Consider the following 20,407-nt stretch of genomic DNA (forward strand, 5'->3'; position numbering starts at 1 on the left):
AAAGAAGTCATCCTCATCAACTTCAATCGTGGCCTCTGGAAATACCAAGTTCTCCCTTAAATGTTGCTGTATCTCTAATAACTCTGTTCCCCACACAAATTTGCCCTTGAACTCCTCTTCTTCCAAGTCCTGGGCTCGCAATGGCGATGCCATGCAAGGTGTTCTGGGGGATGACCAGCCTTCTCTAGCCCTAAATGTAGCAGACATCGCCCTCTCTGTCATCCATTGGATATCCCCCAACGTTGGTACTGGATTACTAGATTGGTCCTCCTCCAAGCCCTCGGAGTCCCCTGGCTCCAACTTGTGCCTGTTTTCAGCACTTTCCTCTGCTCCATTGTTTCTGTGTTGCTTCAGAATGTTGTTACCAACTGCTAGCAAATTGTAACTCCTCCAGAAACACAGAAACAATGTCGCCATTTTAAACCTCTCCAGGTTGCTCAGCCCCCAAGGCAAATCTCATGAGACTGCTGCCATTTGCAAGCCACGCAGTGGTTTGCTTGAAACTCATGTTCCCTACCTCTCATCTCAATAAACGGGTTGGGACTGTTAGAAATGGGGGTCTCTAGTTGGCTATGGTTTGCACCGTTGTCCAAGTAGGGAACCTTCTTCCTAGTCAGGATAAGGGGGATACACTTCTAAAATAACCCCTGCTCACCCCCTTGGTACCTTTGCACAAGCAGAAAGGTTTATCTCAGAGGCAGTGTGTAAAGCATTTGTGCAAACATACAGTAATACAGTGAAAATACTACAAATGGACACCAGACCAGTTTAGAAAACTACTAAGCCTGGGCATAGCAGGTGTAGTGCCTCTACCCGTATTTCCACGGAATTTGAAAAAAAAACTCCCTGGAAATACGCTCCCTCCCCCCTCCCAAATTAATAAAAAAGAGGGCACTTACCTGCATAGCTGCCTCCTCCTCTGCCTGGCCGCTCTCCTTCCTGCTCCTCGCCGTCCTTCTCCTATGAAAAAACACTACATTGTGCGTCTTCGCACAACGTAGTGTTTTTTCATAGGAGAAAGACAGCGAGGAGCAGGAAGGAGAGCGGCCAGGCAGAGGAGGAGGCAGACAGGCAGGTAAATTTCTTATTTTTTTATTATTTGTTAATTTGCAAGGGTGGATGGGCTGGCTAACTCCGCTCTGCCACGGAGGGGAGTTTTGCCTATACTCCGTGTTTGGAATGGAGTGCGGAGTAGGCAAAAATCCACAAACTCCTTTGGTGGAGGGAAGTTAGCTGCCTAGGCTTAAAAAAAATCAGTAATCTTTATCTAAACCAAAACAACAAAAATCCACACTGCAGTAATCAAAATATGACTTTTAAAAGGTAGAAACAGTTCTGTCCATAGCAAACTATAGTTGCAACACTTTCAACACAAAGTACCTTGGATGCGTCACAGTCTCAAACAAAAACAGCCACACGGAAGGTGATATGTTGGTTCCATACGCTCAGGGAAGGTGATGCGTTGGTCCTTTCCTTCAGGGGAGGTGATGCATTGGTTCCTTACTGCCATGCAGGGGAGGTGATGCGTTGGTTCCTTACTGAAGGGGACGTGATGCGTCGGTTTATTACTGTGGCCCGGTGTTCTCGTAGACTTGGCGGCACACTGCGATGCGTGACGATCGGGATGCATTGGTTCTCGATGAGGCGGCGGCAACAGTGCAGCGTTGGTTTCTGCAGCCGTGGTCCCACGATGTGTTGGTTCTTGCAGCCACACAGCAGGGCCTGCGTCAGAATTGGTGCGGTGATCTCGGCCTTCGTAGATCAGTGTACTCGATGTGGTGTGCAGCGATTTCTCCAGCCGCAAGCAGGTGCTGTGTTGGTTTCTTCAGTGATGTTTTAGAAACAGATGCGGATGCGTCGCGCTTCTCATAGTTGCATCTCTTTTCCAGCTCCCAACAACAGGAACAACCTCCAGATGCCCAATTCAGCAACAGGCACTTCCTGGCAGGTCAGAACTCAAAGCAAGGAAGTTCAGGGGAGCTGGTGGTGAAGTCTTTGTGTCCCTGAAACTTCAGAACAGGAGGCAAGCTCTACTTCAAGCCCTTGGAGACCTTCCTCAAGCAGGGGACACAGCACACAGCAAAGCCCTTGTCCGATCATTAGCAGAAACAGCCACTGTAGGCCAACCCCAGGCAGCACACAGCAAAGGGGCAGTACTTTGCCTTCAGTTTCTCCAGCTCTTCTCCTTGGCAAAGGTTCCTCTTGAATTTCAGAAATGATCGTTGAAGTATTTTCTATCCCTGAGACTTCCAACAGGAGGCAAGCTCTACTTCAAGCCCTTGGAGAAAACTCTAACAGCAGGATGATGAAAGCACAGTCCAGTCCTTTCCCCTGCCCAAGACAGAAGCAACCACTGCAGGCCAACCCCAACAGTACACAGCACAATGGCAATATTCCTCCACCAGCTTTCCGGCAGGAGGTGGAGACAGCATTGTGTAAGGCAAACCAGGCCCATTCAGGTGCAATAAATTCTCCTCCCCCTACTCTAAATGCAGCCCATATCTATTCAGCCCAGCCCTGACTAATTCAGGAAATGCAGGACACACATCAACACCCCCCCCCCCCCAAGTGGCTGTCTGAGAGGATGCACTTCCTCAGCCCCTGTCACTCAAAGGCCAGACAGTCAATCCACAAACCAGCAGAGGTGCACAGGGTGGCTTAGCAAGAAAATACCTACTTTCTAAAAGTGGTATTTTTAAACCCACAATATAAAAAAAATTTTACTAAAAGAAGCATTTTTATATTCTGAGGTTCAGGCATACTAAACTCCAACTTTCTATCTTGTCCCAATGGGAAGTTATACTTATAAGATGTTATAAGTAAACTCCCATACTATCCTCTGCGACAAATGGCCTTTTAATAGTGAAAAATGACATACACTGTATTTCACTATCAGGACATGTCACACCCACCAGTACATGTCCTACCTTTCACATACACTGCACCCTGCCCACAGGGGTACCTTGGGCGTACCTTAGGGGTGACTCACATATAATAAAAGGGAAGGTTAGGGCCTGGCAAGTGGGTGCACTTCCCAGGTCGACATGGCAGTAGAGACTGCCCGCATACACTGTAGTGGCAGGTCTGAAAAACCTTTGAAGGGCTGATTGTTTGGGAGGCACAATCAGTGCTGCAGGCCAACTAGCAGCATTAGACTTACAGGCCCTAGGCACACACAGTGCAATGTACTAGGGAGTTAGTAGTAAATCAAATAAGCCAATCATGGAAACTCCAATCCATAAACACAATTTACAAGGAGAGCAAATGCACTTTAGCACTGATCAGCAGTGGTAAGGTGCCCAGAGTCCTACAACTGACAAAACGGGGACAAAAACAGGAGGCCAAAAAGCAAAAAGTCTGGGGATAAACCCACTGGACAAACCAGGTCTAACAGGGACACATTATAATTGCCATGCTCCGCTATAGCAAATGCTTAAGTGTGACTAGTGTTTGTAAGTCTACTATAGCAGGACCTCACGCACATCAATAACAACTGTACATATAAAGAGGTGTCACACTAACAGGTACCTCTAACCCATACATATCAATAAATAAACTGCATACTCGCAACCTTTGGCTCATGTGCTTTGCAGAAAAAAAGAAGCTAGGAAGTAGGTGTGTTGGCTTTCTTTCTGTGCAGCATGATGGGAAGTGTGACAGGAAGAAAGCCATGTTAGTGGTTGAAAATTTGTGTTCAATTGTAGGTTGAAGCCTACCAGACAGGGCATCAGTCTGGTTTGCTAACAACTTCTAGGGACATTCTAGCTTCCCTGGGAATGCATTCCACCTTTTACTTACCATTGGCTTTTTTTGTGTTTTGGAACTCAGACTTGCTTGCTTTCTATTTGCTGGTTTTATTTGTTTTAGGCTGTCCAGCTTGAGTTCATCCCTCCTGTGGAGCATAGTCTATTTTCTGTATTCTTTTACAAGTGTTCTTTTTCTCTAAATAGGCCTTTAAATTGTGTTTCATCTTGTCACTCCAGAACAATGCATGCTCGTGAAAATCACTGCTGAAGACGTCAGTCACAAGTCCAACTGTTCACTTCAGTCACAGGCAGCTCAATGGCAGGATGCCCTGCTCAGTTACAAGCTCCCATAGACTTGACAGTTCTTGTCAGTCAGTCACAGCTTCATACACACTGCATGCTTAGGTCACAGCCAAGATCGGCGACTGACTGCTCAGTTACAATCAGTCACGGACACGACCTGCTCGGGCCAGACACAGTCCGATAGCGGTGTGCTCCACGCGCTGCCCTCCTCCACGGTCAGTACCACGGCAGCCCGGTGGGGGGAGGCTGCGGCTGCTCACGGAGCTGCTGAGGACGGATGTCCCCGCCCAGAGCGCCGCGTCACTCCCTCTCATTCAGATGCACGCTGGAGGAGGAGAGACGGGCACCGGCTGCAGGAAACACTCCCCTCCGCTGAAAGCCAGTCCGCCGGGCTCCATGTACCGACCGGGGGACTGAGGAGGCACAATGTGGCGGGGACCAGGCAGGGCGATCACGGCGTGCCTGCTGCTCATCCAGCTGCACCTGGCTCAAGGTGGGTCCGGGCGCTGCCTCCCTACGAGTGTGTGTGTGTGTGTAGTGAGAGGAAGCGGCGCCGGCTGCACATGCTGGCAGCTCCTACAGCCTTTATCGGGCAACCCCCGTGTTCATCTGCGGGATTAAATAGCTCATGCCAGGCTGGTTGTGGGCGCAAGGATGCGGTATAGTGCCCAGTTGTATATGCATCCAGTGAGTGGTGTTTTTAGGGAGACCCCGGTGGTACCTCAAGCCAATGACAGTTCCGGATGACACTTCCTCGCTAGAGTGCTTCATGCAAGAGGAAGCTGGCATCAGCTGCTGGGCCTAACGGGAAGCTTTATTGTAAAGTTCATTGTGTTGTGTCTGTCTTGTGGTGTTTGAGAGGGTTGTCGCCTCCAGCTTGGAGCGGCACTGCCCCGTTCTGTAATTGGTGACAAGACACCCAGCGATGGGGGCGTGTGTGTGTGGTCCCCTGGCGTGCTGCCATCATTAGAGATGCGCGCGTGTGCCTTGTTAGTGTTTACATCGGCGACCCCGCGGAATCGATCACTTTTTGTACACACCGGGTGTCGGTAGAACCGGGGCCGTCACTCGCACGTCTAAAGCACACGCCGCCATCAGTGCAGGGTCGCGTCTCCTTGCGTACAGGGCTCGCCCCGTCGTGCCTTTGTTCACAGATCCGTGTGACAGCGGCTGAGCGTTGGGCTGTGCCCCGGTATAAGCGGCTGTGGGGTGGGAGGGAGCCGTGCTGCAGGTGCACGTGCGGTTGGAGGGATCTTCACGGGGCGATGGGTTCAATTGGTGAGGGATGGACTAGAGAATATGGGGAGAGGCGTGTCCCGTGCACCAGAGGGGAGAGGTGTTACTCCATGGTGCTTTGGACTGCAGTCCTGGGATGTGTGGGGGCTGCAAAAATGAGTATGTGATGCTCCATAAAAACGACGGGCCGCTGCTGGGAATTATAGGTGCTATGAGGGACACATTTAGTCTTTTCTTGATTGTTAGCCAGTAGCCCTTTGCATTCTGGGACTTGTAGTGTTGCGTTGGAAGTATGGGCTCGCAATTCCCAGCATGCAAAATGGGTTTTACACGTGGCATGGAGTCACTTGGCAGCTGTGAGAGGTCCTTCCAAGGGTCAGGGGACTACAGTAGTGGAGAGGGGTGTTCTGTGGGAACTCATTGCCACTGCAACTAGTTAGGTTAGAGGGTGCGGCTTCCAGGGGAGAGGCAAGCTCCAGAAGTGGAATAAGAGGGATCAGGTGCGATGAAAGCATTGGAGGGGTGTTGCAGTAGTGAGGTGGGAGAGGTCCATGGTGTGAAATAATTGTGTACGGAGATGATATCAAGTGAGCAGCGGGCTGCAGTAATGGAGTGAGGGGGCGCTCTTGGGGATACAGAAAGGGAAGTGTGGGCACACTTCTTATTTCAAGGGGCAGTGTGGTCCGAGGGGGGCAGTTTTCCGAAGCAGGGGAGTGACAGGAGTTACCCGTCCGCCCTGGCCTCCAGTTCTGCAGCGAGGGCATCGTGTAGAGTAGGTGGCTGGCGGAGTGAGCAGAGTTATTGTTGCATGTGGTAGTTAGCTGCAGTAATGAGTTTGGTGGAGGGTGGGTTCTCTGTGGGCTGCATTCATGTGTGGGGTGATTCACAGCCGACAATGCACACATCTTGCCAACTACTCATGTAAGATGCGGTTTTCCTGCAAGTGGGCTGCAGTCGTCGAACAAGGGAGCGCCCCTGGAGGCTAGTGGGATGCAGTAATGTACGAAGTAGGCCTGGGTGTAAAATTCTGCTCCGCTTTTGGAGTTTTTTCCAATCCGCTCTCCGCATTGCGTGAGGAGTTCAGAAATACTCCGCTCCATACAGAGCAGAGTGGAGTTTTCTTCTTCGCTCGCCAACATTAAGTTGGCAATCTCAAGCGAGGAAAATCTTACTCCGGACCACCTCCTGGCGAAGTTTATCAATGCGAGCGGTCGCAGATGGCCGCCACCGCTCGCATTGAAAAGCCTTCCGTTCATGTTAAGGAAGCTTCCGCTCGAGTAGAACATCCACTCGAGCGGCAGAAAGAAGCAGCGCCCTCTTGCGCTGCACATGGTGCCATTCGTGCTGATTTTCCAGCGCGGGACAAACACCCAGCGCTAACATTCTGCGGGAACGGGGCAAAGTCACTTTCTGCTGCTTGAGGAACTCTAGGTAGCATGGCAGAGTTTTCTGGTCACTTTGTGGATTTCCGCATCGCGGAACTCCATGTACTCCTCCCTGTCCTAATAAGAAGAGGGGCGCTCTATTGTGCAGGTGGCCTACCGGGGCGGGTATGGGTAAAGCTGGCACTGCAAAGGGCAGTGGGCATGGAGGTGCCAGTTGCCGCCACCCGGGGTGTAAGAAAGCCTCTCCAATGACCTGTGATGGACACCAGAATTGGAGTAATAGGGGATCTTGTAGAATAGCTTTGCCCCACAGAAGCTGGACAGCTGTTATTGCTAGGAGCAGTGGCCTACAGGAGTGAGTTGGGAGAGGGTCAGTGATCTGCAATAGTGCTGTAAGTGGGCTTTCCACGAGTCCAGAGACTTGCAGTAGGGCGGAGTACTCTGTGGGCTGCAGTAGGGCAGGGCCCTCTGTTGGCCAGTGAAGTGTATAGATTGTAATAGAATATGGTCTTTTGAGTGCAGTAGTGCTGGGGTGGATGGGCGGGGGCTCGGAGGGTATCGTCAATGAGCTTGTGGTGTGTCAGTGTTGTTATAGAGAATAGGTAGGACATCCGTGTGTTGCAGTAGTGTGGGCCCTCGTGGGGGCAGTGGGCTGCAGGAGTCTGGGTGGAGGTCCTCTGTCCGCAGTACTATTGTTGCAGGTGTTCTTTGTGTACTGCAGCAGTGGTGTGCCTTTAGGACCCATTGTTACATCTAGTGACTTAAAAGAGAGATCTCCTTTGGAGAGATAAGTCGTAGCAGTGACAGGTGGGGGGCTCGGTCAGCAGTAGTGATGTGGTGGGTCCTTTTTGGGCTGCAGCGGTGCAATTAGTAAGGGTTAACCAGAGACCATGATAGGGTGGGATGTGGATGTCCCCTGTGGGACTATGAAGTTGAAGGTAAAACCCACGGGAACCACGGTTACAACACCTGGATAAGATGGGGCTCTTCAGGGTGCAATTGGACCTCCCTTCAGGTCATTAAGGACACTGTTTCCAGTCCCGGAATTTTGTGTAATAGCCAACATCATTGTGGTTGTTGTCTTGTTTTGCTTCCATTGAACTAATTAGACTACACTCGAAATCAATGATTAATTAATGAAAAATTCAGGGCTGGAGACAGTAATGCACTTTTCATGACTGTCTCCAGCCATTAACTTTTCAGTGACCTGAAGTCTGGTGCTCACTGTAGGGAGCAGCTTTATTGCAGGAGTTTTGCACAAGGATGTCCTGAACAGAGTGGTGAATTGCAGTAGCGTGTTGCAGGTCAGCCATGGAAGGAGGGTGAGAGTGGAGCTTCCAAACTACATGAGCGGCGCTCAGTTAAAGTACTATTGGAACAGTAGGGGGTGGAAGGGCCCTTTGGAGGACTACAAGCTTTATTGGTGGGGATGTGAGGGACATTGGTGAGCTGCAGCAGCTCAAGGTGCAGGATCTTTTGCATTGCAGAATTCGGGTGGGAATGGACACTCCAGGCAACACTAGGCTAAGACTGGACCCGCTACAGTCTACTATGCTGAAGTAGTGGGTCACATGGGACCTGTGGTGCAGTAGTAGCTTCAGGGTTGGCCACAAGGAGACTGGTGGGCAGCAGATACAGGCAAAAGGGTATATCTTGGGCAGATCGCCTACAATTGTAGGATAAGGAGGGAAAGGGGTCCTCAGGGTTGAATCTAGGAGGCTGCGTTTGTAGGACACGTCTTCCCTCGGAGGAGGATCGGGGTGCTGCAGCTGTAGGATAACAGGGTTCTCTGGAGAGAATCCTAGAAGAGGCAGTTGTAGGATAAGGCAGCCTGGTAAGAAGGATGCAGGAGTCTGTAGGATAAGCTGTCCTCTGTGGAGAATCCGGGAGGGTGTATTAGTAGGATACATCAGCACCCTTAGGATCAAAAGGCTGTAGCTGTAAGATACCATGGGTGCTCTGGGGAGCATCGAGAAGATGCGTTTGCAGGATAAAACTGCCCTCTGGGGAGGATCTGGAAGGCTATATTTGTAAAAGAAGTCCCTCTGGGGAGGATCAGGAAGATGTAGTTGTAGAATGAGGCATCCCTCTTGGGACGATCCAAGCGGATGTAATTTATGATAAAGTGATACCAAAGGGGATGATGGACAGAGCGTTTGAGCAAATCAAACACTCACCCCCCTGTCAACTGAAATGGGTTTAATCAATCATCATTCTTTAGCTCACTCCACCACCCCAGTTCATTCATGGCCATATGCAAATCAGTCTGACCCTGTGCCTCATGGGAACAGTCTAGCCTGAACTGCCAAGCCATGTCTTTCCTGGACCAGAAACAAGCATCCTGGGACCGGTTTCGGGTTCATAGCCCTCATCAGCCAGGCTATCTTAAACGATGGATTTAGGCCCAGATCTCTGTACTGGGGTGAATGTATGACATTGTTCTGCATTCTGTCCACCAACTATTGGTTTTGCATTTGTCACCCCGAGTGGGACGGGTATGCTCAGACGTGAGTCCCGTGCTCTCCATACCACTGGAATCAAGCTATCCTGGCTGAAACCGGTCCTAGGATGCTTGGTTCCAGTACAGGGAGGACCTGGCTTGGCAGTTCGGGCTGGACTGTTCCCATGAGGCACAGGGTCAAGACTGATTTGCATATGGCTGGGTTCAAACTGGAATGGCATGGTGAGCAAATAAACTATGGATTTAGGCCCTGATCCCTGTACTGGAGTGAATGTATGAATTTGTTCTGCATTCTGCCCATCAACTGTTGTTTTTGCATTTGTCACCCCGAGTGGGACGGGTATGCTGAGACGTGAGTCCCGTGCTCTCCATGCTACTGGAATCAAGCTATCCTGGCTGAAGAGGGGTGAAACCCCGAAACCGGTCCTAGGATGCTTGGTTCCAGTCCAGGGAGGACCTGACCTGGCAGTTCTGGCTGGACTGTTCCCATGAGGCACAGGGTCAAGACTGATTTGCATACGGCTGGGTTCAAACTGCAATAGCATGGTGAGCAAAAAAACGATGTATTTAGGCCCATATCTCTGTACTGGGCTGAATGCATGACATTGTTCTGCATTCTGTTAACTGTTGTTTTTGTAATTTATGATAAGACAGCCTTCTGAGAGGACACAGGAAGCTGCAGTTTTAGGATAAGGCACCACTTTCCTATTGGCTGGGCGCTGCTGTTAAGGTAGCTGGGTTTGGAGGCCCTCCCCGCTGACTGCCTGAAGTAATAATTCTACTGTCTTTGTCTTGCCAGAGATTGGGGGACAGACCACGGAATGTGAGGAGAACCAGTTCCAATGCAAGAATGAGCGCTGCATCCCCGTCCTATGGAGATGCGATGAGGACGACGATTGTACGGACAACAGCGACGAAGAAGGATGCCGTAAGTACCCATGCGGAGCCCCGGAGTGGGTGGTCAGCTGTGGGCTGGTGCCATGCCAGTCTCTCTCTATGAGCAGGGAATGACCACACGCATTATCAGTGCGTGATTATATCTCAGTAGACAAGTCCATGCCGTCTGCAGCTACCAGGGCCCATCAATGGACAACCCCTCCCCGGGTGGACGAACTCACCAATAGGAACTTTAGGCTAACACATGCTGGTTTAAGAGTCTTTCACGTGTAGCTCCCTAGGGTTATTTGAGGACTTTGTTGAAGGGAACGCTGTGCTGCATATGGGGTCTGCTGCCCTCGAATGCACATGGTAATCAGTCCGTCTCCCATTGACTGAGATGCCACCAATGTTGAAGCTCAGAGTCACCCACTGACAGGGCACCCCCCAGGCCTCTCTGAACGGGGCTCTGTACGAGTCGAATACCACTAAACTCTGTCATTGACGTCCATTGATTCTGGTCACTTGTGTGTTGTAATGTGTCAGTGAGACACTGTATCAGTGAGTCAGTCGATGAAGAAGGGAGAAACTAGCAATCGGTGAGTTGCTGAAAGCAGACTGCAGCGTGGGACAGGCGCGTTTCTTCTAAGTTAAACTGGTTCTCATTGAGGGGTGTGACCGAGACGCTGCATCGATTATTATGTTGCGTGTGACAGATTCTTTTTTAGTGAGTAACTTTCACTAAATGTCAGTGAATCATTGACACTCTGTATCCGTATAAGACTATAAGTGAATCCCAGCTTTTGCCAGTGAGTCTGGCGTCGCATCGGCGAGTACCGCCGCTTCCAGTGAGTGGCCACATGCTTGGAGGGCAAGAGGTGTCAGGGGCGAAGACCGCGCCGCAGAGGGCCGGGAACGGGGAACTGAGTGTCAGCGTCACTGTCCATGCACTGAGGGTCAGATTAAGTCAGTGACCCGGTGTTCATGCAGTGAGCGGGCTTCTGTGTGAGAGGCCGGGTGTCCTGAAAGTGTCTGTAAGTGAACACGTGTTTCCGCGAGTCTATCTGTGTGTGGTAGTCTTTGTTACAGAAAGTGAATGGAGCATGTTGTTAGCGAATTAGGCAGTATCTGCAGTGAATCTTCGTTGCAGTGAGTGCAGCCGAATGACTGTCGAGGCCCGGGAGACACTCTCCATTAGTGCGCAATACACACCGGAGATCTCGCGGTGCAGCCAGGCTGCCCATGCCACGTTAGACACCTTCAGCCAAGCCTGTCATTTTAGCCATCATAACATTGCTCTCTGGGACTTGTAGTTTGTCATCCTCCATGTCAACCATGTGTTTGCAGCTCCTTGTTGACGCGCCTCGCCACCTCACCAGGGTGTCACACGGGCGGTTGCTTGTTTGTGCAGTAACGTCCCCACCGGCTGAACGTGAGAAGGGTTCACTGACACTAAAACGGAGGTCGGGCGTAAACTCCCAGTTTGTCTGTCTGGCAGACAGAAGGATAATCTGTATCAGAGTAACCTAAGAAGAGAAAGTGTTGGTGAGTGATGCGCACCCCCGTGTGTGCGCCTGCTGAGGGAGGACGGCGCGCGCTAGACGGGCTGTCAGAGAGCGCAGCTCTGCCGGAAGGTGTGCTGCTGGGAGGCGGCAGAACAAAGGCTCCTTCACACCGCTGCCCCAGTCACTCTACACGGGGGCGGTTTCCCACCCGCCCCTCCGTGAGCACAGAACCTGCTCTCTAGACTTGTGCGGGAACTCTTAGAATGTTGCCTTTTTTTCTGAATGAAAACGCCAGGCCCGCCTAGGGCACACGTCCTGCTGTGATTGGCAGCGTCTGGCCGGCTGTTGGAGACGCATCCTATAGGCGGGTCGGAGGGGTGTGGCACGCGGCACAATCCGGCGCATGATTTCCGGGTGTTGCAGATGCACGTGGGGCCAGGCATGAGAGAGAAGCATGTCGAGTCACGGTGACTGGTGCCTAATGATCCAGGACCTTGCAGTGCTGGCCTGCGTGGGCAGGAATGAGGGTATAAAAATGCTGTGCGGTGCCGGCGCCGTTCCACCCATACATTCAGAAGCATTTCAGTTTAGGGCAGAAGGAACCATGAGTCGAAGTATTTGTGAAGTGCGCGTGAGAGAGGTGCGGGCCGAGGTGCACAGTGCATCTCCAATCAGGACTGTGGGACACTGTGTTTCTCTTCCTGGCACAATCACAGCTGCTGTGTGGTGTTGGGGTTCAAGAGAATGGGGCAGGATAAATAAAGCTGGGACACTGCTCCCCCCTCTGAAAGCCTTCCAGGGGCGCCCCTGGCGTATTCCTTTGGTTTCACTCACTTCAACCACGGACAGGCAGATCTCGTGTTGCTTGTGTTGTTGTAAGAGGCCAAGTGAAAGGAACAAATGGGCAACGGCCTTTGACTTGTTATTCTTGTTTGAAGCTGTTGATGCAACAACCTTGCACTTTATTTTAAACAGAAAAGTGATCTCCGATCTTTGTGCGACTGTGGAAACATCGTAATCCAATGACCTTTCACCTCGAGCGCTGGCAATTCATCATTAGGAAACGGTGTGAGTTATTTGCACCAGATGACAACAAAAATATTATCATGGAAGTTCCACAATGTGTGCCCCATGGGTGATATGAAATCACGGAGGGGGACGTGCTGCTGTTATCAAAATCAAATATGTATCCCATTTTCTTTTTAACTTTGAATCATTATTTAGATCTGTTGAGCACAAACATTAACATTCATGTCAGACGCTGGGGCTGAGCCGAGAAATGTGTGATATTTACTCTGTGAATCAATGGAAAGCATCTGTACTCCACTGAGATGTTAGCAGCCATGTCTGACCTGATGGGAAATTGGGAACTGCTGGTTGTTCTCAATGTAAATGTGTGTTCTGTTTAGCAATGCTATCAGGTGCTGGTGGAGGACTGAGAAATGTGTGGTATTTGCTCTGTGGATCCAGGGTGAGATCTGTTGTTCCTTAAAATGTGAGCAGTTGCATCAGACCTGGCAGGCACTTGGAAAATGTGTGATGTTTTAAATATTTAACTGTGCTAAGATTTGTTGCTCTCAGGAATGTGAGACATATTGTCAGAGGTTGTTTGAGAACTGAGAGGTGTTCTATTTTCCTGAGGTTTTTTTTTAGATCTGGTAAGCACTAAAACACGAGCATTAATATCAGATGCTGGTAGTGACCTGAGATGTGTCATGGTATACGAAGAGCAGGTACATGGCGTGTTATATTTACGCTGTGAATGAGCCCGTGCTAGCATCTGTTGAGCACTAAAATATGAACAACCCTATCAGATGCTGATGGAGAACTGGGAAAGGTGTAATGTTCACTTGTTGAATTTGATTGAAGATCGCGAGTATAAAAGTGAGAGCACAAACATCAGACGCTGATAAAGAAGTGAGACGTGTGATATTTATAGTATGAATGTTTTACGATCTTCTGAGCACTAACGTGTGTAGTACCATCGGGCACTACTGGTGGTCTCTTTGGTGTTGTCTTATGTGGTATACATGAACACAGTGGCAGTGTTTCTAGTAGCCCAGTCCACTGCGGTATGGTAACAGGAACACTCCAGTGGCTAATGATATGAGTTGTTGTTTTCATGGTCAGATCTTGGACCAGGGACTTCTCTCCTGCTGATCCAGAGCAGCTCAGCTCATTGGCCATTCATTCAAAAAGTTTGTCTCGTTTGTAATGCACAGAGGCGTCAACGCACTATGCTGCTGCCTGGGAGGTCAGGATAGGTGGCTGTAGGTAGACACTTCTATTTTATATTGTAACCTTATCATTTTTATGTAATGAGATTGGGTGGACACTAAGCTTGTACTACTGAGACCTGAAGTAAGTAAGTAAATTTTATTATGCATTATTAATTAAAAACATAGCATACACCTGATTGTAAAATACCATAATAATGCAATGAATAAAAACAGTTTTTAAAAAGATCATCAAAGTGCGCTGTGTTTAAAACTTGCATTTGGACGTTGCGCTCTACAACAGTTCTAAAGTGCACTGTGCGTCAAGGTGAACTGGTCTAACAAGTACTGTGCCAGTTTTAGCGGCCATCATTTTATGTCTATTAAAATGTTGGGTTCTTTGTGCTTACAGACTTCATCTAGTTGGGTATGGTTGGGGGTCCATAAGGCGTAATTGCGGGAGCTAGTGAGCACAGGCGGTGATGACGGGCCTGCCCTGCTACTTTTTTGTTTAGCCGATGTTCACTAACGATGCTCGGTTGAGTCTCAGTTAATATATGTAAGAATTTTGCGAACCGACAATTTAGCTGCGTCTCAGCCAGATTAAAGCACTGTTTTACTGCCTGCCTGCATGTCATAATGCCATTCTGCTTGAATATTGGTCGAAGTAGAATTCTTCTTATGTCCTTTAAATTGGGGCAAATGCAGATGACGTGCACCAGGTCTTCGTCTCCTCTTGCGTATAAAGGGCAGGACTGCGGTCCTGAACTCCTTTCCCATGGCGGGAGGTGTGGGAGAATCGGTAAGTTGCCCAGTCGCAGTTTTAGGAAGTTTTCTTTTGCCCTTGTTTTGACTCCCACTTTGAAGTAAGGTTGTGGTTTAAGAACTTCGTAGTCGCTAACCACTATCCAACCATGAGCCCTTCTGGCTAGTGTTGTCTTGTCTTCTAGAACGGATACCATTTCTGTTACCTTAGTCACAGTCTTTTTGAAACTCTGGTGATCTGTGGGCATGTCCCAAAGGTTGGTCAGTCCCAGTAGCATTAGGGAGTCAAACAGGTACATCCTAGCAGGTGATTTTTCGTGGCGAGACAGTTTGCTCCAAAGGTGCGACTTTAGAGAGATTGCCTCTGAGCTACGTATTTTGTGCCAGCTTTTTATGTATGCGCCTCTCCTTAACTGAGACCTTAAGGAGGCGATACCTAGCTAGCATTGGCAAAGCCAATAGGTCTCCTGTGTGCGAGCTTTGGCAATGATTTAGGCTCAGGAATGATTTTTAGCCATGTTGTACAACATCATGGCTAAATATAATAATTTAAAAAAGCGATGTGATGTCATCAACGCTAATGTGATTTTCAGATAAAAAATGAATGGGAGTGGGTTGGTGGATGAGGCAACACCGAGGGACGACAGGAGAGGAGGATGTGGGGGAGAGAACACGTGCGATAATGGGGAAGCACACGGACAATGGAGGGTAGGAATGAGGAGCTGGGGAAGCATGCGCACAGTAGAGGGTAGGCATGAGGGGCTGGGGAAGCAATGGCGATCAAGGGTGGGTGGTAGGGGCTGTGGAGGAAATCAAATAATGGAGGATGGGTGGAAGGGACAGGGGAAGCACACGGACAGTGGAGGGTGGACGGGAGGGGATGGGCTAGCAAGGAACCAATGGAGGCAGGGCTGTAGAGGAAGCAATCTGACAATGAAGGGGAGGCTGGGAGAGCAAGCTGATAATGAAGTGGCAGATAGGGGCAGCTAGCTGCTAATGGATGGCAGGCAGGAGGTACTGGGGCAGCAAGTGGACAACTACAGGCAGGTGGGTGTGGATGGGGAAGCAGGCTTTTCAGTGGAGGGTGGGTGAGGGGTGCTCATGAAGCAACCTGACATTGTCGGACCGGAGGGGATTGGACAGCAAGCAGATATGAGTGCAGGCAAAAGGAGATGAGGCAGAGAGCTGACAATGGAGAATGGGGTGAGGGCAGACAATGGAGGGCAGGTGGGTGTGGTTGGGTAAGCTCACAGAACAAATGGAGGATGGAACGGGTTGGGGAAAACACAGACTACGAAGGGTGGTGGCAAATCGAGAATGGCAAGAAAGGCAGGAGAAGGTGGGTAGTGAGGACGCAAAAATGGCAATTGTGGGAGGATGAGAAAGAGGAACATTGGGTTAGTAGTGCATAGTGAAGACAGCTAGAAAGGTGAAGACACATGCATTCTCGGAGTAGAGCCTGAGCAATGAGCATTGGTAGGACGCATGTAATGTGTTCATGCTCCAGAGGAGGGACAAACGCAAGAAGAGAAAAGAAAGCCTAATGAAGCTGACTAATGAGAAGCAAGCAAATGAGTGACAATTAAATCAACCAATGGTAAGCAATGTGTGGGCTCTAAGCCCACTGTAATCTAAAAACATGTCTCACAACAGATGAGAGACCTAAAAAAGATGAAGCAATTTCAAGATGGCTGGAATGCTGCTGTATGTCCAGGCTCCTCTTTATTGGATAAAAATGTGTTTGTGAAGTAGTTTATTAAGCGAGGCGGCCATGTACAAAGTAATGTGTGTGTGTTCAGTTAAAGTGTGTAAGAGAACAGCAAGGATGGTGGCTTATAAGTGTTTGATTTCAGCTGTTAAAGTTGGAAATAAGTTACAGAAGTTACATTAAAGAAAATGAAATGGCTGAATGAATCTGTGATTTTGTATTGTGGACCATTCAATGCCCAAAAACTATTATGTGAAACTTTTCCTTAAACCATCCATCGTTGTTCTGCTTCATCGTCCTAGGAATTCACCAGTAACTAAAATGCAGTTAGACAGGCAGTTACTTTTTTTAAAGTCATTTTTCCCACATGCACTTATAAACGAAGTAAGGTCTTGTAGCAGCAAAATTCAAACCCTCCCCAAAATTGTAAAATATATTTTTCCCTTAAGTTTACAGATCCGGATCACTTGATTCAGCCTGACTTTCCATATTTGGATTCGCCTGTCTGCCTCCATTTGTTTGTTTATTTATACAACACACTTATGCTAACAAGGGCCTCATTGCACTGCCTGCGAAATGTAAAGACCAAAGCTGACATTTATGGCTGAACAAATACACATTTAGCCTTCTACAAACTGCCTGTAGTTTAATTATGAAAATAATCAGCATTCAGCCCTGTGAGAGAAGATCTGAACTGAGGTGGGGTAACAGATGCTTTCTGCAAGGATGTTCTGGTCTGGAGGGGTACGAAGGTGAGGACTAGGCACTAGTAGCTAGTTACAATGACCATTCGATATGGGGCCATCTGTGACTCTAACTAGACTCTGTGGATTTACTGTCACTGGCCAACGAGTCATCATTGTGGACATTGACTGTGGATATTATTTTAAATATAACCAATTCCTATGAGCTAGGATAAAGCATGCGCTATTTGGCAATGGGCTTGCTGGAATAACGATGGATTAAACCCAGCTCTGTGACTGGGGGTGAATGTTTTGCCATTGTGCAACATTCCGTCCATCATCTTGTGTGTTTTGCTGTTCACCCTATGTGGGAAGGGTATGCCCAGACGTGGGTCCCGTGCTCACTACGCCACTGGAATCAAGCTATCCTGGCTGATGACGGCTGATAGCCAGAAACCGGTCCTAGGATGCTTGATTCTGGTCCAAGGAAGACATGGATTGGCAGTTCGGGCTGGACTGTTCCCATGAGGCACAGGGTCAAGACTGATTTGCATATGGCTATGTCTGAACTGGGGTGGCGTGGTGAGCAAAATAACGATGGATTAAACCCAGATCTGTGACTGGGGGTGAATGTTTTGCCATTGTGCAACATTCCGTCCATCATCTTGTGTGTTTTGCCCCGGTGCCACTGCACCAGCTCCCTTCAGTCCCTTTTAACTTAAGACTTCCCTTGGAATGTAAAATGCATTGATCATGTGGCATTGTAAACGCAAATGCTGTCCTCTCCAGTAGGGCACAGCAGCACTCCGATTGACAAAGGCAGAGTGCTTTAAATGGGCCGGTGCTGTCGGGTACTGGCCGCCTGTACTTCTTTATTTTGAGATGCAGAGTACCCCCACTCTTCAGCAGAGGTGCACTGGTTATAACTGGAGAGTACCGGTACTTCTCAGAAGCATGTATGTACTCTGGCTAAGGGCATTAGCACTTCTGTTGTTCCATTTCAAGCACTGCATTGGCGTTGCCATCACCATCCCTCCCCCGCCAGTGAGTGCTTAATTTGTGCAGGTGGTTGCAAACGGGCACCACTGGCACGTATTTTAGAGGATTGCCACTCTTTCAGTGTTGCGCGGGCAGCAGTCCAGAAGTTCTGTATCCTATGTTGCTCAGTCCACTCCACGAGGCATGCATGTTCTGTTATCCATGTTTGCATCACAGTGGTTACCAAAATAATAGTGTTAATAAAATTATGAGCAATCAGTGCCGTGACAACCTCATGACATTTTGCACATTCTGTCATTGCACTCAGCCTCGCATTGGTGCCGGGTTTGCCTGGGCTTAGCGTGGGTGGGACAGGCTGCGCGGCCATGCTCAAAGCTACCCACAAGTGCACTGGGCAGTGCTAACAGTGCGTTAGCGACTGTGCCTCACTGCTGCGCTGCTCTGAAAAGGAGAGGTGCTCCTGAGACCTCTAAGCCTCTCCATCCATCCTCCTAAAGGGCAGGCAGGTGCTCTGCACAGTCCTTGAGGGAGTACTTGTCATTGTGCACTGATGCAGGCAGCAGTGGGGGGAAAGCGCGCCAGCGTGCACTGATACAGGCGGCAGCACGGAAATGTGTGTCAGTGTGCACTGATACAGGCAGCAGCGGGGGGAATGTGCGTCAGCACGCACTGATACAGGCAGCAGCGGGGGAATGCGCGTCAGCACAAACTGATACAGGCAGCAGCAGGGGAATGTGCGTCCACATGCACTGATGCATGAAGCTCTGGGTGAAAATGTATCAGCGTGCACTGATGCAGGCAGCAGCCGGGAAATGCATGTCAGCACACATGGATACAGGCAGCAGTGGGGGAATGCGCTTCAGCGTGCACTGATACAGGCAGCAGCAGGGGAATGCCTGTCAACATGCATTGATACATGCAGTTGTGGGTGAATGTACGTCCGCTTGCACTGATGCAGGCAGCCGAGGGAGCAGCGGTACCTTTTTCCACTCAGCGGTTCAGTTGGAGAGTATCCCAGGCAGGCCCCCTGGGGCTGCCCAAACCAGTCATGTGCACTCTGCCTTTCTCCATGCAGCCTGCATGGAGAACATGGACCTCCCCATAAGCGCCTGGCTGGGCGCCGTCCTGACCAATCACAATGCTGCTTGCAGTGTTGTCATTGGCTTAGGGGAGGGAGCCTGGCTGCCTGCTTCCTGTTCCTGCCAGAGGCAGGAAAGCATGAGCCGAGAAGACACGGGACCCGGCCGGCGGAAAGGTGTTTACATTCTTTTTCAATTTTTTAATTATTAAATTAACCCCCCTTTCCCCGCGCTACCCCCTTACCCTCCCCGCGAACCATGCAGGCTGCGACTGCCTAGCGTATGTTTACAGAAAAAGCATTTTGTTTGTAGGGGCAATTATTTGCGTTGTCTTTGTGGTATTGCACTTTACATGATGATCAGAATTGTGGGCGAGTCTTACTGTTGATGGTTTAATTATGTTTTAGTTTGGTTTACTACACTGTTGCTATTAAATGGTGAATATTTCAGTCACATTGTGACTGACAGGTGTCATGTCATATTGTAACCCCAGTTTGCCACTGCAGGATATTACTTATTGATTTGTTATCATTTCATATCACAGCTACTGTTCTTTGAGAAGAAGGATTATCATACTGCAGGGGCCATTTTTGTGGGCGTTTGAGAGGGCAATTACATTTTAAAAAAACATAAACATTGACAAGGACAACCTGTCTGGTCTTGGCAAGCTAGAGTGATGGTTAATTTTAGAAAATATTTTTTATTATATGTTTATGCCACAAAAACAAATGGGAATTAGAAATTGTGTCACGGCCCTAACTTGGTGGCCATATGCTTGCATTAGAAATGTAAATTAAAAGGATAATAGAAGAGTATAGACACTTCTTAGTTTGCAATCCTTTTAAGGTCTCGGCCTGATGTAAGCAGCGCATGCGCTGCTCTCGTTTTACGAGGCTTCTTGGAATCGATACGATTCCAGAAGCCTCGTCCCAGCTCCGCCTTAAGTTTTGATTTGTGCGCGTTGTTTTGCGTCACGAATTATGCCAAAGGCAGTGCAATGATTGCACTGAAGGCATGTCACTCCCTCATTGTTGCCACCCTGTCTCCTTTTATCTATGCCCTGCGGGATTGGATCTTTTACCCGTTGCGTTACACTAGTGCCTTCAATTACTGGGAAAGCACTATTTGTTTCCCCTTCCGTCTGTCTCTCTCAGAGACACGGCTGCTTGTTTCTTGTGGCGTAATAAACAGCCGCTGCCTGGCCAGCGCTTGTTGTTTTAACTTGCCTGAGCGCTTGGGTGTGGTTCTTTAATCAACTTTTACTGCTGTCACATTTTCGCACAACGAAGCCTATTTGTGTTCGGAACCGCGGTTAACACTGCTGCAGCCAGTAAATGAAAGACGGAGACTTTTTAAAATTGTATTCCTTGCTGAGATGCTAAATTAGCTCCATGTAGTACGAGAAATTGCCCATACCCCGTACATACCTTTCCGTTGCTGTCACC

General features: G+C 49.2%; 1 protein-coding gene across 2 annotated transcripts in view; it reads left to right on the plus strand.

Annotated features, from left to right (window-relative positions):
* The first annotated feature begins 4,341 nt into the window (after window positions 1-4,341).
* The window catches only part of LRP8 (LDL receptor related protein 8), a 1,041,819-nt gene continuing 1,025,753 nt past the window's right edge, over window positions 4,342-20,407 (plus strand). Inside the window, exons 1-2 of one of the 2 annotated variants that reach the window (XM_085602589.1) lie at window positions 4,342-4,542; window positions 9,931-10,059. In XM_085602589.1, the coding sequence (XP_085458715.1) occupies window positions 4,476-4,542; window positions 9,931-10,059 (196 nt within the window). In that variant the 5' untranslated portion in view covers window positions 4,342-4,475. The remainder of the gene's footprint in view (window positions 4,543-9,930; window positions 10,060-20,407) is intronic. The other variant, XM_085602587.1, reaches the window with a different exon arrangement.

This window comes from Triturus cristatus, chromosome 4_2 (genome assembly GCF_964204655.1).
Source record: "Triturus cristatus chromosome 4_2, aTriCri1.1, whole genome shotgun sequence".
Taxonomy (NCBI): domain Eukaryota; kingdom Metazoa; phylum Chordata; class Amphibia; order Caudata; family Salamandridae; genus Triturus; species Triturus cristatus.